The sequence below is a fragment of the Anomaloglossus baeobatrachus genome, chromosome 11, assembly GCF_048569485.1.
Source record: "Anomaloglossus baeobatrachus isolate aAnoBae1 chromosome 11, aAnoBae1.hap1, whole genome shotgun sequence".
NCBI classification, from domain to species: Eukaryota; Metazoa; Chordata; class Amphibia; order Anura; family Aromobatidae; genus Anomaloglossus; species Anomaloglossus baeobatrachus.
The window spans coordinates 31,672,162-31,694,898 of NC_134363.1; the positions used below are offsets into that span (position 1 = coordinate 31,672,162).

At 51.4% G+C, this 22,737-nt stretch overlaps 1 protein-coding gene across 1 annotated transcript in view; it reads right to left on the reverse strand.

Annotated features, from left to right (window-relative positions):
- The window catches only part of LOC142256973 (urokinase plasminogen activator surface receptor-like), a 56,335-nt gene that overhangs the window by 10,228 nt on the left and 23,370 nt on the right, over window positions 1–22,737 (reverse strand). The window contains exon 2 of the mRNA XM_075329004.1: window positions 14,546–14,662. Within this exon, the coding sequence (XP_075185119.1) occupies window positions 14,546–14,662 (117 nt within the window). The remainder of the gene's footprint in view (window positions 1–14,545; window positions 14,663–22,737) is intronic.

Sequence of the window (22,737 nt, forward strand, 5' to 3'; positions counted from 1 at the left end):
TACATAGGGGGCAGTATTATAGTAGTTATATTCTTGTACATAGGGGCAGTATTATAGTAGTTATATTCTTGTATATAGGGAGTAGTATTATAGTAGTTATATTCTTGTACATAGGAGAAGTATTATAGTAGTTATATTCTTGTACATAGGGAGTAGTATTATAGTAGTTATATTCTTGTACATAGGAGGCAGTATTATAGCAGTTATATTCTTGTACATAGGGGCAGTATTATAGTAGTTATATTCTTGTACATAGGAGCAGTATTATAGTAGTTATATTCTTGTACATAGGAGCAGAATTATAGTAGTTATATTCTTGTACATAGGGGCAGTATTATAGTAGTTATATTCTTGTACATAGGGAGCAGAATTATAGTAGTTATATTCTTGTACATAGAGGGCAGTATTATAGTAGTTATAGTCTTGTACATAGGGGTAGTATTATAGGAGTTATATTCTTGTACATAGGGGGCAGTATTATAGTAGTTATATTCTTGTACATAGGAGCAGTATTATAGTAGTTATATTCTTGTACATAGGGGGCAGTATTATAGTAGTTGTTTTCTTATATATAGGGGGCAGTATTATAGTAGTTATATTGTTGTACATAGGGGCAGTATTATAGTAGTTGTTTTCTTATATATAGGGGGCAGTATTATAGTAGTTATATGCTTGTACATAGGGGGCAGTATTATAGTAGTTATATGCTTGTACATAGGAGTAGTATTATAGTAGTTATATTCTTGTACATATGAGCAGTATTATAGTAGTTATATTCTTGTACATAGGGGGCAGTATTATAGTAGTTATATTCTTGTACATAGGGGGCAGTATTATAGTAGTTATATTCTTGTACATAGGGGCAGTATTATAGTAGTTATATTCTTGTATATAGGGAGTAGTATTATAGTAGTTATATTCTTGTACATAGGAGAAGTATTATAGTAGTTATATTCTTGTACATAGGGAGTAGTATTATAGTAGTTATATTCTTGTACATAGGAGGCAGTATTATAGCAGTTATATTCTTGTACATAGGGGCAGTATTATAGTAGTTATATTCTTGTACATAGGAGCAGTATTATAGTAGTTATATTCTTGTACATAGGAGCAGAATTATAGTAGTTATATTCTTGTACATAGGGGTAGTATTATAGTAGTTATATTCTTGTACATAGGGAGCAGAATTATAGTAGTTATATTCTTGTACATAGAGGGCAGTATTATAGTAGTTATAGTCTTGTACATAGGGGTAGTATTATAGGAGTTATATTCTTGTACATAGGGGGCAGTATTATAGTAGTTATATTCTTGTACATAGGAGCAGTATTATAGTAGTTATATTCTTGTACATAGGGGGCAGTATTATAGTAGTTGTTTTCTTATATATAGGGGGCAGTATTATAGTAGTTGTTTTCTTATATATAGGGGGCAGTATTATAGTAGTTATATTCTTGTACATAGGGGCAGTATTATAGTAGTTGTTTTCTTATATATAGGGGGCAGTATTATAGTAGTTATATTGTTGTACATAGGGGCAGTATTATAGTAGTTGTTTTCTTATATATAGGGGCAGTATTATAGTAGTTGTTTTCTTATATATAGGGGGCAGTATCCAGTACACATTCTGTTGTTTTTGAGACAGATGCCATAAACATGTATTTTGGAGATTATAGGCCTTTAAGTTTTATTGCAGAAAAAAAAGCAGATGTAATGCATAAGAGCAGTATAATAGAGATAAACGATTTCAGCTACAAAACTGTTCCTGAAGTTTCTATATTTAAATATTGAATGCAGAGAGTTCTTTGTTGTGAAGAATAGGCAGTGTGACGTGTGATTTGCTGCATAAAAGCAATCCCCAGGTCTCCACAGTAAGTGGCTGCGGTCTGCGCCGGCTCCTGCGGAGGACACGGATTCTCACAACCAAACTGTGAGATTCACTGAAATAACCGAGCACCAAAAGATCAAACCGACCCGGACACGGGGCGAGCCTAAAATAGACGACTAATGGAGACCTGCAGAACTGACCCGACTGCATGAAGTGCACACATACATTTACCAGACGTCTTCCAAGACCAAGCGCGACCCCCAAATGTATCAATTTACCTAATGTCTTCAGTGTGGAATTGTAATTACATCTCTACTGATCAAATATGTGTATTCTTAAAGATAATGCGTCCTCAAAAAATGACCTACTATTTAAATATGATTTTTTGTGTTTATGTATGTATATGTGTGTTTGTGTATGTATGTATATGTGTATGTGTGTGTGTATGTATGTGTGTGTGTGTATGTATGTGTATGCATGTGTATGTATGTGTATGTATTTGTGTATGTATGTATGTGTATGTATGTATGTATGTATGTGTATGTATGTATGTGTATGCATGTGTATGTATGTATGTATGTGTATGTGTGTGTGTGTATGCATGTGTATGTATGTATGTATGTGTATGTATGTATGTGTATGCATGTGTATGTATGTATGTATGTGTGTGTATGTATGTGTATGCATGTGTATGTATGTGTATGTATGTGTGTGTATGTATTTGTGTATGTATGTATGTGTATGTATGTATGTATGTGTATGTATGTATGTGTATGCATGTGTATGTATGTATGTATGTGTATGTGTGTGTGTGTATGCATGTGTATGTATGTATGTATGTGTATGTATGTATGTGTATGCATGTGTATGTATGTATGTATGTGTGTGTATGTATGTGTATGCATGTGTATGTATGTGTATGTATGTGTGTGTATGTATTTGTGTATGTATGTATGTGTATGTATGTATGTATGTGTATGTATGTATGTATGTGTATGTATGTATGTGTATGCATGTGTATGTATGTATGTATGTGTATGTGTGTGTGTATGCATGTGTATGTATGTATGTGTATGTATGTATGTGTATGCATGTGTATGTATGTATGTGTATGTGTGTGTGTGTATGCATGTGTATGTATGTATGTGTATGTATGTATGTGTATGCATGTGTATGTATGTATGTATGTGTGTGTATGTATGTGTATGCATGTGTATGTATGTGTATGTATGTGTGTGTATGTATTTGTGTATGTATGTATGTGTATGTATGTATGTGTATGCATGTGTATGTATGTATGTATGTGTATGTGTGTGTGTGTATGCATGTGTATGTATGTATGTGTATGTATGTATGTGTATGCATGTGTATGTATGTATGTATGTGTGTATGTGTGTCGCCCTGGGCAAGCCAGGGGTCACAGGTCACAACACCACCACACCCCACACTCCAGGTAGGCACATCACAGCTAACCAGAAATCCTTGTTGCCTTCCTCCAGAGGCTGATGATTCACACCAGGGGGTGGGCCAGGCGGTTGGCTCCGCCCACCAAGGAGATCACAGCTCTGGAGGCGGGAAGTACCAGGCAGTCTAGTCAGGGAGGAGGAAGTGGAAGGAGTGGAGGAGTAGCCCAGGCAGGGCTAAAGTAAACAGCAAGTGGAAAGTGAAGGAAAGAAAAGTGGAAAAGGAGGAGAGCAAGAAGTGGTGACAGAGCAGAGAGTGTGCAAAGCCTGAGGGCCCAGCTTTGTGTAGGGCCAGAACAGCAAGGTCAGCGACGGCGGTGACTGCCTGGAGGGGGACCGTTTGGAAGTTCCTGGAAGGACCCCGTTGGCTGTGTGCCCGGTGGTCTGGAGCAGTGTTCCGAAGGACAGTCAGCACCAGGGCAGGGGCCTCTCAGACCCTGGCAAGGCTAGGAGTCGCCAAATTTGCCGAATACGTCAGCGAAGGGGACGCAGATCCCCCAGCAACAAAGTCCCGATTGAAGGCAACAGCCCAACCTGAAGCAGAGAGACACCGCCACCGCCAAGGCACCAGTTTCTCAGGGCCAGCGCCTGCGGGCAAAGTGTAGAGCTCCTCCGGCCCAGATTGCAGTCGGGGAGCGGGTAACCGGAGGGAATCCACCGCTACCATCAGTCAAACATAGGTGCAAGGAAGAGGGACATCACCGTCACCTACCGGGAGTGCAGGTGCAGCCGTCTGTGGGACCGTCCTACCAGCCGTTTGGTTTACCGTACAAACTGTGTCCGTGTCTCAGGCTGAGTGAGTACCACAGTGCCGCAAGGCACAGCGCTGCCCCCGCGTCCCTGCGCCCACCAGGCCCCGCACCTCACAAACCATCACCGGGCCCCGGGATCACCAACCCCTACCCACGGAGGGGCAACACAACACCTGGCTGCTCCCCATCACCATCCCCGGGATCCCCGTCCAGAGCAGCGGTGGTGCAATCACCACAACCGTGGGTGGCGTCACGAACTATAACAATCCCCACACCCAACAAACCCCTTTCACTCACGGGCGAGGAGTGTCGCTCGAGAAACCCCGGGATCCGGCCCACAGCTCGAGCCACCACTGAGCAGCTGCCGGACCCGAGCAGAAGGGGTGAGCGCGGTGTGCTGACACCCTCCTCCCCGCCCGCGACAACTTGGCGTCACGAACAGGATCTTACCGCTCTGCCGTCTGGTAGAGGTGCGCCTTGTTACCGCCGGAGGTATCCGGCAGAAAAATTTCAGAAGCCGCCATCTTTGGCGCGAAAAGTTCCCGCTCGAGCGTCTTCTCGAGCAGTAGAGGCGCGAAGGCCAAAACCCCGCCCCGAGAGAGGAGGGGCCGGGAAGAGCTAAGGGGGACGCGATGGCGGCCGGCCGCATGTAGCTGCGGCTATAAAAGCAGGGACGCCAGGACTCTGCAAACAAACCGTTCCTGGAAGCAAAAAGAGAAGCCATCATGTGGATGCCGTCCCGCGACACCGTAGCCCCCGCGCCTGGAACCGCGGCGTGGGTGGAAATCCGAACCGCGCAGCTCTACCAAAGGCTGCAGGTCAGGATGCAGCTCCTCATGGAGGAGTGGGAGGCCGACATGGCGGACGTTGTAGCCACCGTGCGGAGACGCGAGGAGGAGGCGGAGAAAGGGAGGGTGAGTGACCCACGTCCCGATGCCCTTGAAGGGCCGGTCATCGCGGCTGTGGGGCCCGGTCCAAGCCCTCTCCCCCCGTTTCCTCCCTCGCCACCCGTCCCGGAGGCCGTGACCCCGCCACTAGGCCTGCTACCACCGCAACCGGTAGCAGTACCCAGCGTCCCCGCCCAAGCGGGCCGACCTGTAACCGGAGCCCGCGGCACACCGGAGGTGTTACCGTGGAAGACGCTGAAAGTAGAACCGGAGGCATCCCTTGAAAAACTCCCCGAGCCGGAGCCGATGACCCGTTCCGAGCCGAAGGCCCGGCAGCGGAAAGCCCCTATGCCCATCCCCCACACCTCGGCTGAGGTAGCGCCGGGTTGTTGCTGCAAGGCAGCGCCCAACGCCAAGACACCGCGGGACATGCCACCCGTAGTCCTGACAGTGGGTAACGTCCAGGATGTCCCGCGGGGCCCGACCCGTGCGCTGGCGCTGGCAGCAGCGCCGTACTGGGATAGGGAGCCGGTACCGCTGGGCCTGGAGATCGCCGAGAGGGAGCGGAAGAAGGCCGAACTGGTGGCCAGAGCGATCCGGGAGAAGGAGCACCTCCGGCAGGCAACCTCCCGTGCCCGAGGACCGTTGTACGTGGGGCAGGTGAGGCGGTTTGATGTCCGCCGGGGCTACGGGTTCATCTACGAGCCGGGCCTGGAGGCCGAAGTTTTTGTAGCCCGGCGGGATGTGAATGCCCACCTGCCCGAGGAGCATCCTGGCCGTAATCTGATGCCGGGTGATATCGTCCAGTACACTCGGTTCTTTGGGGAGCGAGGGTGGTTTGCGCTGGACGCTAGATTGAGGGGCAGCCCAGAGGCCCCAGCAAGCGCCGCGCCCCCTCCCTTGGAAGGAGCACTGGAGCCTGGAAGTCCGGAGTAGGGCAGCGGGTGCCCGTAGCACCGTCCCCGTGGGGACCACCTGTTTGTTGTTGGTTGTTTAAAAGTTTGAAAAATGATAAGGAAAATGAAAATTACCCGAAGTTTAACCTGATTTGCTTGTGATTTGAAACCGGCTGGAGCCGGCACCGTTGTCCCCGTGGGGACCGTTTAAAAATGCATGGGAACTATCCATGGACAAGCCCGTGAACTTGCAGGGCAACCACAGACGTTAGTGGCTTGTAAATATGTTGGTTACCGTTACCGTTTCCGCAATGCCGCCTCCGGAGAGGCAGGTTGGAGGGAGGGCCCTGAGCAGAGCAGGCCAGGGCCCAGCCGCCAAAGGAACCGGTGGCTACCCTCTGGAGGGAAGGACAGATCCCGCTCGGGTACCGTGTGCTGGACTGTGGGTCAAGGGGTGCTGCCTGGGTTTTAGGGGCAGCATCAGGGCCAGGTTACTTGGGTGGGAGAGAGCGGAAACCGTAACCGTAAACCGTTGCAACGTTAAAAGTAATTGTGCCTCCCGTCTTGGGAAGAAGTTATTAAAAATGTTATTCATGTTTGCTTAACCTTGTTACCCCTTTTTCAGAAAAATAAAACCGGTGTAGGACGGCAGCCCGCGGACGGTCTGCATTTTGCTAAGGGGGAATGTGTCACCCTGGGCAAGCCAGGGGTCACAGGTCACAACACCACCACACCCCACACTCCAGGTAGGCACATCACAGCTAACCAGAAATCCTTGTTGCCTTCCTCCAGAGGCTGATGATTCACACCAGGGGGTGGGCCAGGCGGTTGGCTCCGCCCACCAAGGAGATCACAGCTCTGGAGGCGGGAAGTACCAGGCAGTCAGCTCAGGGACGAGCTTGAGTAAACAGCAGATCAGTCAGGGAGGAGGAAGTGGAAGGAGTGGAGGAGTAGCCCAGGCAGGGCTAAAGTAAACAGCAAGTGGAAAGTGAAGGAAAGAAAAGTGGAAAAGGAGGAGAGCAAGAAGTGGTGACAGAGCAGAGAGTGTGCAAAGCCTGAGGGCCCAGCTTTGTGTAGGGCCAGAACAGCAAGGTCAGCGACGGCGGTGACTGTCTGGAGGGGGACCGTTTGGAAGTTCCTGGAAGGACCCCGTTGGCTGTGTGCCCGGTGGTCTGGAGCAGTGTTCCGAAGGACAGTCAGCACCAGGGCAGGGGCCTCTCGGACCCTGGCAAGGCTAGGAGTCGCCAAATTTGCCGAATCCGTCAGTGAAGGGGACGTAGATCCCCCAGCAACCAAGTCCCGATTGAAGGCAACAGCCCAACCTGTACAACAGAGGCACCGCCACCGCCAAGGCACCAGTTTCTCAGGGCCAGCGCCTGCGGGCAAAGTGTAGAGCTCCTCCGGCCCAGATTGCAGTCGGGGAGCGGGTAACCGGAGGGAATCCACCGCTACCATCAGTCAAACATAGGTGCAAGGAAGAGGGACATCACCGTCACCTACCGGGAGTGCAGGTGCAGCCGTCTGTGGGACCGTCCTACCAGCCGTTTGGTTTACCGTACAAACTGTGTCCGTGTCTCAGGCTGAGTACCACAGTGCCGCAAGGCACAGCGCTGCCCCCGCGTCCCTGCGCCCACCAGGCCCCGCACCTCACAAACCATCACCGGGCCCCGGGATCACCAACCCCTACCCACGGAGGGGCAACACAACACCTGGCTGCTCCCATCACCATCCCCGGGATCCCCGTCCAGAGCAGCGGTGGTGCAATCACCACAACCATGGGTGGCATCACGAACTATAACAATCCCCGCACCCAACAAACCCCTTTCACTCACGGGCGAGGAGTGTCGCTCGAGAAACCCCGGGATCCGGCCCACCGCTCGAGCCACCACTGAGCAGCTGCCGGACCCGAGCAGAAGGGGTGAGCGCGGTGTGCTGACACCCTCCTCCCCGCCCGCGACATATGTATTTGTGTATGTATGTGTATGTGTGTGTGTATGCATGTGTATGTATATATGTGTGTGTATGTATGTGTGTGTGTATGCATATGTATGTATGCGTATGTATGTGTATGTGTGTGTATGTGTGTATGTATGTGTGTATGTATGTATGTGTGTGTGTATGTGTGTGTGTGTGTATGCATGTGTATGTATGTATGTGTGTGTATGTATGTGTATGTGTGTGTATGTATGTGTATGTGTGTATGTATGTGTGTATGTATGTATGTGTGTGTGTATGTGTGTGTGTGTATGCATGTGTATGTATGTATGTGTATGTGTGTATGTATGTGTGTGTATGTATGTATGTGTATGTGTGTGTATGCATATGTATGTATGTGTGTGTATGTATGTGTATGTATGTATGTATATGTGTATGTGTGTATGTATATATGTGTATGTGTATGTGTGTATGTATGTGTGTATGTATGTGTAGGTATGAGTGTGTATGTGTGTGTGTGTGTGTATGTAGGTATGTGTGTGTATGTGTGTGTGTGTATATGTGTGTGTATGTGTGTAGGTATGTGTGTGTATGTATATGTATGTGTGTATGTTATGTAGGTATGTATGTGTATGTGTGTGTGTATTTGTGTGTGTATGTGTGTAGGTATGTGTGTGTATGTATATGTGTTTATGTAGGTATGTATGTGTGTATGTCCGCTAAAGGAATCCGCACCATCGCATTTACAGAGACAGACGCCTCATGTGACTCAAAGAACATCATAGACTATGTTTTCAGGCAAAAATTTAACCCCGTGCTTTACAGTTATTCTCCAAAAAACCTGCTTTCATTACAGTAAGTGGAGCTGGGAGCTACAGGTTATTAATAGGAGCTGTGGTTGGTTGCTATAGGCAACGAAGGACATTCTTAGTATAAGAAGCTTTTGTGTGAGGTAATATGATTTCTGTGGAGAGACGGATAGACACACCGAGACACACAGAGATGGAAACATACAGAGACACACAAAGAGAGACAGAGACCCACAGAAACATAGAGACAGAGACACACAGAGACATACAGAGATACATGCAGAGACACACAAAGAGAAACAGAGACCCACAGAAACAGAGACACACAGAGATACACACAGAGACACAGACAGAGAGACACACAGAGACAGAGAGACACACACAGCTACACTGACACACAGAGACAGACACAGAAACAGACACACAGAGACAAAGACACACAGAGACACACAGAGACGCCATCACACAGAGACAAAGACAAACAGAGAGACACAGAGACACACAGAGATACATACAGAGACACACAAAGAGAAACAGAGACCCACAGAAACAGAGACACACAGAGATACACACAGAGACACAGACAGAGAGACACACAGAGAGAGACACACACAGCTACACTGACACACAGAGACACACAGAGATACATACAGAGACACACAAAGAGAAACAGAGACCCACAGAAACAGAGACACACAGAGATACACACAGAGACACAGACAGAGAGACACACAGAGACAGAGACACACACAGCTACACTGACACACAGAGACACACAGATACATACAGAGACACACAAAGAGAAACAGAGACCCACAGAAACAGAGACACACATAGATACACACAGAGACACAGACAGAGAGACACACAGAGACAGAGAGACACACACAGCTACACTGACACACAGAGACACACAGAGATACATACAGAGACACACAAAGAGAAACAGAGCCACACAGAGATACACACAGAGACACAGAGAGACACACAGAGACAGAGAGAGACACACACAGCTACACTGACACACAGAGACACACAGATACATACAGAGACACACAAAGAGAAACAGAGACCCACAGAAACAGACACACAGAGATACACACAGAGACACAGACAGAGAGACACACAGAGACAAAGAGACACACACACAGCTACACTGACAGACAGAGGCAGACACAGAAAGAGACACACAGAGACAAAGACACACAGAGACACACAGAGACAACATCACACAGAGACAAAGACAAACAGAGAGACACAGAGACAGAGACACACAGAGACGAGACAGAGACACAGAGATAGAGGCACACACATACACATAGAAGATACACAGACACACAGAAACACACACAGACAGACACACAGAGACACCATCAGAAAGAGACACACAGAGACGCCATCACAAAGAGACGGAGACACACAGAGACATACACAGAGACACACACAGAGAGACAGACAAAAAACAGACACACAGAGACAGAGACACACGCAGAGATACACAGACACACAGAGACAGACATAGAAACAGAGACAAAGACACAGAGACGACAGCGATGCCATCAGACAGAGAAAAACAGAGGCACACAGAGATATCACACACAGACACACAGAGACACCATCAGACAGAGACACACAGAGACACCATCATACAGAGACACACAGATACAGAAACACGCAGACACACAGAGACACCATCAGACAGAGACAGACAGAGACGCCATCAAACAGAGACACACAGAGACATCACACACAGACCCACAGAGACACCATCAGACAGACACACGGAGACACCATCATACAGAGACACACAGAGACAGAAACACGCAGACACACAGAGACACCATCAGACAGAGACACACAGAGACGCCATCACACAGAAACACACAGAGACATCACACACAGACACACAGAGACACCATCAGACAGACACACAGACGCCATCGTACAGAGACACACAGAGACACCATCACACAAAGACACACAAAGACTGACACAGAGACACACACAAAGAGACAGAGACACACAGATAGTGACACACAGACACACAAAGAGAGAGAGATAAAGGCAGACAGAGACAGAGGAGATGGACAGAGAGAGAGGGATAGAGGGAGAGTGAGAGAGACAGAGAGACACTCAGTTATTATCCTGGGCAACGCCGATTTCTATAGCTGGTAATCTATATATATAATTGCCTTATTCTGTCTGTCTGTCTGTCTATCTGTCTGTCTGTCTGTCTGTCTGTCTGTCTGTCTTGCTCCAAAATTGTGTCCTTACGGTGACACAAAGCTGATTGGCCGCTGGGCTCGCCATGGCCCCGCCCCCCGCACGGATTGGCCGCTCGCCCAGGCTGCGCCCCCACACGGATTGGCCGGCCGCTCGCCCAGGCTCCGCCCCCCCACAGATTGGCCTCTCGCCCCGGCACTCTGCAGGCATTGGCAACTCGGCCACGCCCCGCCCCCCTCACGCAATGCACGCTAGCTCTGGCCCCGCCCCCCCACGCATTCCCCGAACCGACACGGTCACGGAGCCACGACTACCAGGTGAGTACTGTACCCCTGGGAGCCGACATCAGCGTACGCCGCCAACCCAGCCGACACATACCCTCGCATTGCTGGGGCTGGTCGGCGTATGCTGGTGTGGGCTCCCGTGCGAGCGGGGTACGAGATACGCTGGTAACCATGGTAGCATAGTTACCAGCGCATCAAGGTCCTGCAGCGGTGGAACACACACACACGCACACACATCAGATCACACTCACTCTCACACACACATCACATCGCATCCACACACTCACAACATCCTGAGATATCGCTTGCTTCTCGGCGGCGATACTGTGCTGTGAGCTTCCAGGACCTGCCGGAGGATCACATGGCCAGAAGCATGTGGTATCTCCGGATGTTGTGAGTGTGAGTGTGTATGTGCAATATCGTCAATGTGTGTGTGCGTGAGTGTATGCGATCGGGTGTGTGTGAGTGTATGCGATCGGGTGTGTGTGAGTGTATGCGATCGGGTGTGTGTGAGTGTGTGCGATCGGGAGTGTGTGTGGGTGTATGCGATCGGGTGTGTGTGGGTGTATGCGATCGGGTGTGTGTGGGTATGTGTGGGTGTATGCGATCGGGTGTGTGTGGGTGTATGCGATCGGGTGTGTGTGGGTGTATGCGATCGGGTGTGTGTGAGTGTATGCGATCGGGTGTGTGTGAGTGTGTGCGATCGGGTGTGTGTGAGTGTGTGTGGGTGTATGCGATCGGGTGTGTGTGGGTGTATGCGATCGGGTGTGTGTGGGTATGTGTGGGTGTATGCGATCGGGTGTGTGTGGGTGTATGCGATCGGGTGTGTGTGAGTGTATGCGATCGGGTGTGTGTGAGTGTGTGCGATCGGGTGTGTGTGAGTGTGTGTGGGTGTATGCGATCGGGTGTGTGTGGGTGTATGCGATCGGGTGTGTGTGGGTATGTGTGGGTGTATGCGATCGGGTGTGTGTGAGTGTATGCGATCGGGTGTGTGTGAGTGTATGCGATCGGGTGTGTGTGAGTGTGTGCGATCGGGTGTGTGTGAGTGTGTGTGGGTGTATGCGATCGGGTGTGTGTGGGTGTATGCGATCGGGTGTGTGTGGGTATGTATGGGTGTATGCGATCGGGTGTGTGTGGGTGTGTGTGAGTGTATGCGATCGGGTGTGTGTGTGTGTGAGTGTATGCGATCGGATCTGTGAGTGTCGGCAGAGGAGCACGGCGTGCTGGAGGAGGCTGATGCTGGGAGGAGAGAGGCTGATGCTGGGAGGAGAGAGGCTGATGCTGGGAGGAGAGAGGCTGATGCTGGGGACCGAAAAGGCTGATGCTGGGAGGAGAGAGGCTGATGCTGGGAGGAGAGAGGCTGATGCTGGGAGGAGAGAGGCTGATGCTGGGGACAGAGAGGCTGATGCTGGGGACAGAGAGGCTGATGCTGGTGCAGCATGGGGGATGGAGCACGATGGGGGGTGCGCAGCATGGGGGATGGAGCACGTTTGGGAGTGCGCAGCATGGCGGATGGAGCACAATTGGGAGTGCGCAGCATGGCGGATGGAGCACGTTTGGGAGTGCGCAGCATGGCGGATGGACCACGTTTGGGAGTGCGCAGCATGGCGGATGGAGCACGTTTGGGAGTGCGCAGCATGGCGGATGGAGCACGTTTGGGAGTGCGCAGCATGGCGGATGGACCACGTTTGGGAGTGCGCAGCATGGCGGTTGGACCACGTTTGGGAGTGCGCAGCATGGCGGATGGAGCACGTTTGGGAGTGCGCAGCATGGCGGATGGAGCACGTTTGGGAGTGCGCAGCATGGGGGATGCAGCACGATGGGGAGTGCGGAGTATGGCGGATGGAGCACGCTTGGGAGTGCGCAGCATGGCGGATGGACCACGTTTGGGAGTGCGCAGCATGGCGGATGGAACACGTTTGGGAGTGCGCAGCATGGGAGATGGAGCACGATGGGGGGTGCGCAGCATAGGGGATGGAGCACGATGGGGAGTGCGCAGCATGGAGGATGGAGCACGATGTGGAGTGCGCAGCATGGGGGATGGAGCACGATGGGGAGTGCGCAGCATGGGGGATGGAGCACGATGGGGGGTGCGCAGCATAGGGGATGGAGCACGATGGGGGGTGCGCAGCATAGGGGATGGAGCACGATGGGGAATGCGCAGCATAGGGGAAGGAGCACGATGGGGGGTGCGCAGCATGGGGGATGAAGCACGATGGGGGGTGCGCAGCATGGGGGATGGAGCACGATGGGAGGTGCACACCTCCCCCCAACACACACACACACAACACACCACACACACACTGGGAACCACAAACACCGCCATACACAGACACCGACACACACAGACAACGCCGCACACACACAACACCCAACACACAAACACCGCGGCATACATAAATATACGCACATACCACGCAACACACACACATTGCACAAAACATACCTCCCCCCAAAACACACCACACCCACACAAACCGCGCAACACACACACACACAACGCTACAGACACACAGCGCTCCACAAACAACGCAACACACACAACACCGCTCTCACCCCCCGCCACACCCAGACAACACCCAGAACATGTACAGCGCCCTACACAAACACTTGGTAACTACACACAACAACATCTATATATAGATATATCTATAACAAAAATCATACATGAACTACACAATACGTAAATTCTAGAATACCCGATGCGTAGAATAGGGCCACCTTCTAGTAAATATAATAAAAATGTAAATGTAGAAATGTTGCACTTCTCAGAAAAGTCACTGGGGCTTTTAAGACTCATATTTCCTGTTGTTCAGGAAATACACATGAACATTAGGAGCAATAGACTCTTACTCTTCTCGTGACGTTTCTAATGAGCGTGTGCAAAGGTCAGTTGTGACCATGGCATGTTGTGAATGGTGCATCCTGTATAAATAGCTGTGCATAGAGATCATTGTGATCCTGCCTCTGCTGGTAATGAGCCTGCTGATAACCCTTCATGAAAGGTCAATAAGAATGAGTGTAAAATAGCCTAAGGGGCCAGTGTAAAAATTGCAAAATTACCATATTGTACACTATAGTGCGCATGCGCGGGAAAGGCCAAAAAGTGCCTGCGTATGCGCTCTACACTAATTTACTCCACCCTCAGCAGGTCAGAGACAAATGCGGCTGCTCAGGAGCACAATGGAGGACACTGTGTGGATGACGTGGGACACGGAGCAGGGTAAGGACGGTGAAGCAGAGAGGAGGCGCCGGATCAAGACTATGAAAAATGTATGAAAAAGGTTTTATGGGGTAGCGTTGTACCCCATTGCGGTGCCTGTAGATATTTTTAGAGAAGGCAGTCACAATGAGCTTTGGTGAAAAAACAGTATGCTGCCCCTCCCCCCACAAAAAAAAATCTAACTTTGGACTCCATTGATGGGAACCGAGTAATAAGTAGGTAAAGCAGAGACACGAGCACCTTACCACTTACAACTGTGAACGACTGCGACATACAGTTGGTCTGGGTCACGGTGCAGATCTGGGTGGATTCCTGGCAGTCATACGGTAATCCCGAGCAAGTGTTACATATCAGCGACACAACTACAAAGAGGAAACAAAGAGTTACAAATGTAGTCAAATGTGCAACACAGTGATATCCACAAATGCCAATAATATATGGGGGCAATCGCTCATCACTAGTAACGAGTACCGAGCACCCGAGCATGGTAGTGCCCGCTCATCACTAGTAACGAGTACCGAGCACCCGAGCATGGTAGTGCCCGCTCATCACTAGTTACCAGTACTGAGCACCCGAGCATGGTAGTGCCCGCTCATCACTAGTTACCAGTACTGAGCACCCGAGCATGGTAGTGCCCGCTCATCACTAGTTACCAGTACTGAGCACCCGAGCATGGTAGTGCCCGCTCATCACTAGTTACCAGTACTGAGCACCTGAGCATGGTAGTGCCCGCTCATCACTAGTTACCAGTACTGAGCACCCGAGCATGGTAGTGCCCGCTCATCACTAGTAACGAGTACTGAGCACCCGAGCATGGTAGTGCCCGCTCATCACTAGTTACGAGTACTGAGCACCTGAGCATGGTAGTGCCCGCTCATCACTAGTTACCAGTACTGAGCACCCGAGCATGGTAGTGCCCGCTCATCACTAGTTACCAGTACTGAGCACCCGAGCATGGTAGTGCCCGCTCATCACTAGTTACCAGTACTGAGCACCCGAGCATGGTAGTGCCCGCTCATCACTAGTTACCAGTACTGAGCACCTGAGCATGGTAGTGCCCGCTCATCACTAGTTACCAGTACTGAGCACCCGAGCATGGTAGTGCCCGCTCATCACTAGTAACGAGTACTGAGCACCCGAGCATGGTAGTGCCCGCTCATCACTAGTTACCAGTATTGAGCACCTGAGCATGGTAGTGCCCGCTCATCACTAGTTACGAGTACAGAGCACCCGAGCATGGTAGTGCCCGCTCATCACTAGTAACGAGTACTGAGCACCCGAGCATGGTAGTGCCCGCTCATCACTAGTTACCAATACTATGCACCTGAGCATGGTAGTGCCCGCTCATCACTAGTTACGAGTACTGAGCACCCGAGTATGGTAGTGCCCGCTCATCACTAGTTACCAGTACAAAGCACCCGAGCATGGTAGTGCCCGCTCATCACTAGTTACGAGTACTGAGCACCCGAGCATGGTAGTGCCCGCTCATCACTAGTAACGAGTACTGAGCACCCGAGCATGGTAGTGCCCGCTCATCACTAGTTACGAGTACTGAGCACCCGAGCATGGTAGTGCCCGCTCATCACTAGTTACCAGTACAAAGCACCCGAGCATGGTAGTGCCCGCTCATCACTAGTTACGAGTACTGAGCACCCGAGCATGGTAGTGCCCGCTCATCACTAGTTACCAGTACTGAGCACCCGAGCATGGTAGTGCCCGCTCATCACTAGTTACCAGTACTGAGCACCCGAGCATGGTAGTGCTCGCTCATCACTAGTTACCAGTACTGAGCACCTGAGCATGGTAGTGCCCGCTCATCACTAGTTACCAGTACTGAGCACCCGAGCATGGTAGTGCCCGCTCATCACTAGTAACGAGTACTGAGCACCCGAGCATGGTAGTGCCCGCTCATCACTAGTTACCAGTATTGAGCACCTGAGCATGGTAGTGCCCGCTCATCACTAGTTACGAGTACAGAGCACCCGAGCATGGTAGTGCCCGCTCATCACTAGTAACGAGTACTGAGCACCCGAGCATGGTAGTGCCCGCTCATCACTAGTAACGAGTACCGAGCACCCGAGCATGGTAGTGCCCGCTCATCACTAGTAACGAGTACCGAGCACCCGAGCATGGTAGTGCCCGCTCATCACTAGTTACCAGTACTGAGCACCCGAGCATGGTAGTGCCCGCTCATCACTAGTAACGAGTACTGAGCACCCGAGCATGGTAGTGCCCGCTCATCACTAGTTACCAGTACTGAGCACCCGAGCATGGTAGTGCCCGCTCATCACTAGTAACGAGTACTGAGCACCCGAGCATGGTAGTGCCCACTCATCACTAGTTACCAGTACTGAGCACCCGAGCATGGTAGTGCCCGCTCATCACTAGTTACCAGTACAGAGCACCCGAGCATGGTAGTGCCCACTCATCACTAGTTACCAGTACTGAGCACCCGAGCATGGTAGTGCCCGCTCATCACTAGTTACCAGTACAGAGCACCCGAGCATGGTAGTGCCCGCTCATCACTAGTTACCAGTACAGAGCACCCGAGCATGGTAGTGCCCACTCATCACTAGTTACCAGTACAGAGCACCCGAGCATGGTAGTGCCTGCTCATCACTAGTTACCAGTACTGAGCACCTGAGCATGGTAGTGTCCGCTCATCACTAGTTACCAGTACTGAGCACCCGAGCATGGTAGTGCCCGCTCATCACTAGTTACCAGTACTGAGCACCCAAGCATGGTAGTGCCCACTCATCAATAGTTACCAGTACTGAGCACCCAAGCATGGTAGTGCCCACTCATCACTAGTTACCAGTACTGAGCACCCGAGCATGGTAGTGCCCGCTCATCACTAGTTACCAGTACTGAGCACCCGAGCATGGTAGTGCCCACTCATCACTAGTTACGAGTACTGAGCACCCGAACATGGTAGTGCCTGCTCATCACTAGTTACCAGTACTGAGCACCCGAACATGGTAGTGCCTGCTCATCACTAGTTACGAGTACTGAGCACCCGAGCATGGTAGTGCCCGCTCATCACTAGTTACGAGTACTGAGCACCCGAGCATGGTAGTGCCTGCTCATCACTAGTTACCAGTACTGAGCACCCGAGCATGGTAGTGCCCGCTCATCACTAGTTACGAGTACTGAGCACCCGAGCATGGTAGTGCCTGCTCATCACTAGTTACCAGTACTGAGCACCCGAGCATGGTAGTGCCCGCTCATCACTAGTTACAAGTACTGAGCACCCGAGCATGGTAGTGCCCGCTCATCACTAGTTACCAGTACAGAGCACCCGAGCATGGTAGTGCCCACTCATCACTAGTTACCAGTACTGAGCACCCGAGCATGGTAGTGCCCGCTCATCACTAGTTACCAGTACTGAGCACCCGAGCATGGTAGTGCCCGCTCATCACTAGTTACCAGTACTGAGCACCCGAGCATGGTAGTGCCCGCTCATCACTAGTTACCAGTACTGAGCACCCGAGCATGGTAGTGCCCGCTCATCACTAGTTACCAGTACTGAGCACCCGAGCATGGTAGTGCCCGCTCATCACTAGTTACCAGTACTGAGCACCCGAGCATGGTAGTGCCCACTCATCACTAGTTACCAGTACTGAGCACCCGAGCATGGTAGTGCCCGCTCATCACTAGTTACCAGTACTGAGCACCCGAGCATGGTAGTGCCCACTCATCACTAGTTACGAGTACTGAGCACCCGAGCATGGTAGTGCCCGCTCATCACTAGTTACCAGTACTGAGCACCCGAGCATGGTAGTGCCCGCTCATCACTAGTTACCAGTACTGAGCACCCGAGCATGGTAGTGCCCGCTCATCACTAGTTACCAGTACTGAGCACCCGAGCATGGTAGTGCCCGCTCATCACTAGTTACCAGTACTGAGCACCCGAGCATGGTAGTGCCCGCTCATCACTAGTTACGAGTACTGAGCACCCGAGCATGGTAGTGATCACTCATCACTAGTTACAAGTACAGAGCACCTGAGCATGGTAGTGCCCACTCATCACTAGTTACCAGTACTGAAAACCCGAGCATGGTAGTGCCCGCTCATCACTAGTTACCAGTACAGAGCACCTGAGCATGGTAGTGCCCGCTCATCACTAGTTACCAGTACTGAACACCCGAGCATGGTAGTGCCCGCTAATCACTAGTTACGAGTACTGAGCACCTGAGCATGGTAGTGCCCGCTCATCACTAGTTACCAGTACAGAGCACCCGAGCATGGTAGTGCCCGCTCATCACTAGTTACCAGTACCGAGCACCCGAGCATGGTAGTGCCCGCTCATCACTAGTTACCAGTACTGAGCACCCGAGCATGGTAGTGCCCGCTCATCACTAGTTACCAGTACTGAGCACCCGAGCATGGTAGTGCCCGCTCATCACTAGTTACGAGTACAGAGCACCCGAGCATGGTAGTGCCCGCTCATCACTAGTTACCAGTACTGAGCACCTGAGCATGGTAGTGCCCGCTCATCACTAGTTACCAGTACCGAGCACCCGAGCATGGTAGTGCCCGCTCATCACTAGTTACCAGTACTGAGCACCTGAGCATGGTAGTGCCCGCTCATCACTAGTTACCAGTACTGAGCACCTGAGCATGGCAGTGCCCGCTCATCACTAGTTACCAGTACTGAGCACCCGAGCATGGTAGTGCCCACTCATCACTAGTTACGAGTACAGAGCACCCGAGCATGGTAGTGCCCGCTCATCACTAGTTACGAGTACAGAGCACCCGAGCATGGTAGTGCCCACTCATCACTAGTTACCAGTACTGAGCACCCGAGCATGGTAGTGCCCGCTCATCACTAGTTACCAGTACTGAGCACCTGAGCATGGTAGTGCCCGCTCATCACTAGTTACCAGTACTGAGCACCTGAGCATGGTAGTGCCCGCTCATCACTAGTTACCAGTACTGAGCACCCGAGCATGGTAGTGCCCACTCATCACTAGTTCCAAGTACTGAGCACCTGAGCATGGTAGTGCCCGCTCATCACTAGTTACCAGTACTGAGCACCCGAGCATGGTAGTGCCCACTCATCACTAGTTACCAGTACTGAGCACCCGAGCATGGTAGTGCCCGCTCATCACTAGTTACGAGTACTGAGCACCAGAGCATGGTAGTGCCCGCTCATCACTAGTTACCAGTACTGAGCACCCGAGCATGGTAGTGCCCGCTCATCACTAGTTACCAGTACTGAGCACCCGAGCATGGTAGTGCCCACTCATCACTAGTTACAAGTACTGAGCACCTAAGCATGGTAGTGCCCGCTCATAACTAGTTACCAGTACTGTGCACCTGAGCATGGTAGTGCCCGCTCATCACTAGTTACCAATACTGTGCACCTGAGCATGGTAGTGCCCGCTCATCACTAGTTACGAGTACTGAGCACCCGAGCATGGTAGTGCCCGCTCATCACTAGTTACCAGTACAGAGCACCCGAGCATGGTAGTGCCCGCTCATCACTAGTTACGAGTACTGAGCACCCGAGCATGGTAGTGCCCGCTCATCACTAGTTACCAGTACTGAGCACCCGAGCATGGTAGTGCCCGCTCATCACTAGTTACCAGTACTGAGCACCCGAGCATGGTAGTGCTCGCTCATCACTAGTTACCAGTACTGAGCACCTGAGCATGGTAGTGCCCGCTCATCACTAGTTACCAGTACTGAGCACCCGAGCATGGTAGTGCCCGCTCATCACTAGTAACGAGTACTGAGCACCCGAGCATGGTAGTGCCCGCTCATCACTAGTTACCAGTATTGAGCACCTGAGCATGGTAGTGCCCGCTCATCACTAGTTACGAGTACAGAGCACCCAAGCATGGTAGTGCCCGCTCATCACTAGTAACGAGTACTGAGCACCCGAGCATGGTAGTGCCCGCTCATCACTAGTAACGAGTACCGAGCACCCGAGCATGGTAGTGCCCGCTCATCACTAGTAACGAGTACCGAGCACCCGAGCATGGTAGTGCCCGCTCATCACTAGTTACCAGTACTGAGCACCCGAGCATGGAAGTGCCCGCTCATCACTAGTAACGAGTACTGAGCACCCGAGCATGGTAGTGCCCGCTCATCACTAGTTACCAGTACTGAGCACCCGAGCATGGTAGTGCCCGCTCATCACTAGTAACGAGTACTGAGCACCCGAGCATGGTAGTGCCCGCTCATCACTAGTTACCAGTACTGAGCACCCGAGCATGGTAGTGCCCGCTCATCACTAGTTACCAGTACAGAGCACCCGAGCATGGTAGTGCCAATCATCACTAGTTACCAGTACTGAGCACCCGAGCATGGTAGTGCCCGCTCATCACTAGTTACCAGTACAGAGCACCCGAGCATGGTAGTGCCCACTCATCACTAGTTACCAGTACAGAGCACCCGAGCATGGTAGTGCCCACTCATCACTAGTTACCAGTACAGAGCACCCGAGCATGGTAGTGCCCACTCATCACTAGTTACCAGTACAGAGCACCCGAGCATGGTAGTGCCTGCTCATCACTAGTTACCAGTACTGAGCACCCAAGCATGGTAGTGCCCACTCATCACTAGTTACCAGTACTGAGCACCCGAGCATGGTAGTGCCTGCTCATCACTAGTTACCAGTACTGAGCACCCGAGCATGGTAGTGCCCGCTCATCACTAGTTACCAGTACTGAGCACCCGAGCATGGTAGTGCCCACTCATCACTAGTTACGAGTACTGAGCACCCGAGCATGGTAGTGCCCGCTCATCACTAGTTACCAGTACTGAGCACCCGAGCATGGTAGTGCCTGCTCATCACTAGTTACCAGTACTGAGCACCCGAGCATGGTAGTGCCCGCTCATCACTAGTTACGAGTACTGAGCACCCGAGCATGGTAGTGCCTGCTCATCACTAGTTACCAGTACTGAGCACCCGAGCATGGTAGTGCCCGCTCATCACTAGTTACGAGTACTGAGCACCCGAGCATGGTAGTGCCTGCTCATCACTAGTTACCAGTACTGAGCACCCGAGCATGGTAGTGCCCGCTCATCACTAGTTACAAGTACTGAGCACCCGAGCATGGTAGTGCCCGCTCATCACTAGTTACCAGTGCAGAGCACCCGAGCATGGTAGTGCCCACTCATCACTAGTTACCAGTACTGAGCACCCGAGCATGGTAGTGCCCGCTCATCACTAGTTACCAGTACTGAGCACCCGAGCATGGTAGTGCCCGCTCATCACTAGTTACCAGTACTGAGCACCCGAGCATGGTAGTGCCCGCTCATCACTAGTTACCAGTACTGAGCACCCGAGCATGGTAGTGCCCGCTCATCACTAGTTACCAGTACTGAGCACCCGAGCATGGTAGTGCCCGCTCATCACTAGTTACCAGTACTGAGCACCCGAGCATGGTAGTGCCCACTCATCACTAGTTACGAGTACTGAGCACCCTAGCATGGTAGTGCCCGCTCATCACTAGTTACCAGTACTGAGCACCCGAGCATGGTAGTGCCCGCTCATCACTAGTTACCAGTACTGAGCACCCGAGCATGGTAGTGCCCGCTCATCACTAGTTACCAGTACTGAGCACCCGAGCATGGTAGTGCCCGCTCATCACTAGTTACCAGTACTGAGCACCCGAGCATGGTAGTGCCCGCTCATCACTAGTTACGAGTACTGAGCACCCGAGCATGGTAGTGCCCGCTAAACACTAGTTACCAGTACTGAGCACCCGAGCATGGTAGTGCCCGCTCATCACTAGTTACCAGTACTGAGCACCCGAGCATGGTAGTGCCCGCTCATCACTAGTTACCAGTACTGAGCACCCGAGCATGGTAGTGCCCGCTCATCACTAGTTACGAGTACTGAGCACCCGAGCATGGTAGTGCCCGCTCATCACTAGTTACCAGTACAGAGCACCTGAGCATGGTAGTGCCCACTCATCACTAGTTACCAGTACTGAAAACCCGAGCATGGTAGTGCCCGCTCATCACTAGTTACCAGTACAGAGCACCTGAGCATGGTAGTGCCCGCTCATCACTAGTTACCAGTACTGAACACCCGAGCATGGTAGTGCCCGCTAATCACTAGTTACGAGTACTGAGCACCTGAGCATGGTAGTGCCCGCTCATCACTAGTTACCAGTACAGAGCACCCGAGCATGGTAGTGCCCGCTCATCACTAGTTACCAGTACCGAGCACCCGAGCATGGTAGTGCCCGCTCATCACTAGTTACCAGTACTGAGCACCCGAGCATGGTAGTGCCCGCTCATCACTAGTTACCAGTACTGAGCACCCGAGCATGGTAGTGCCCGCTCATCACTAGTTACGAGTACAGAGCACCCGAGCATGGTAGTGCCCGCTCATCACTAGTTACCAGTACTGAGCACCTGAGCATGGTAGTGCCCGCTCATCACTAGTTACCAGTACCGAGCACCCGAGCATGGTAGTGCC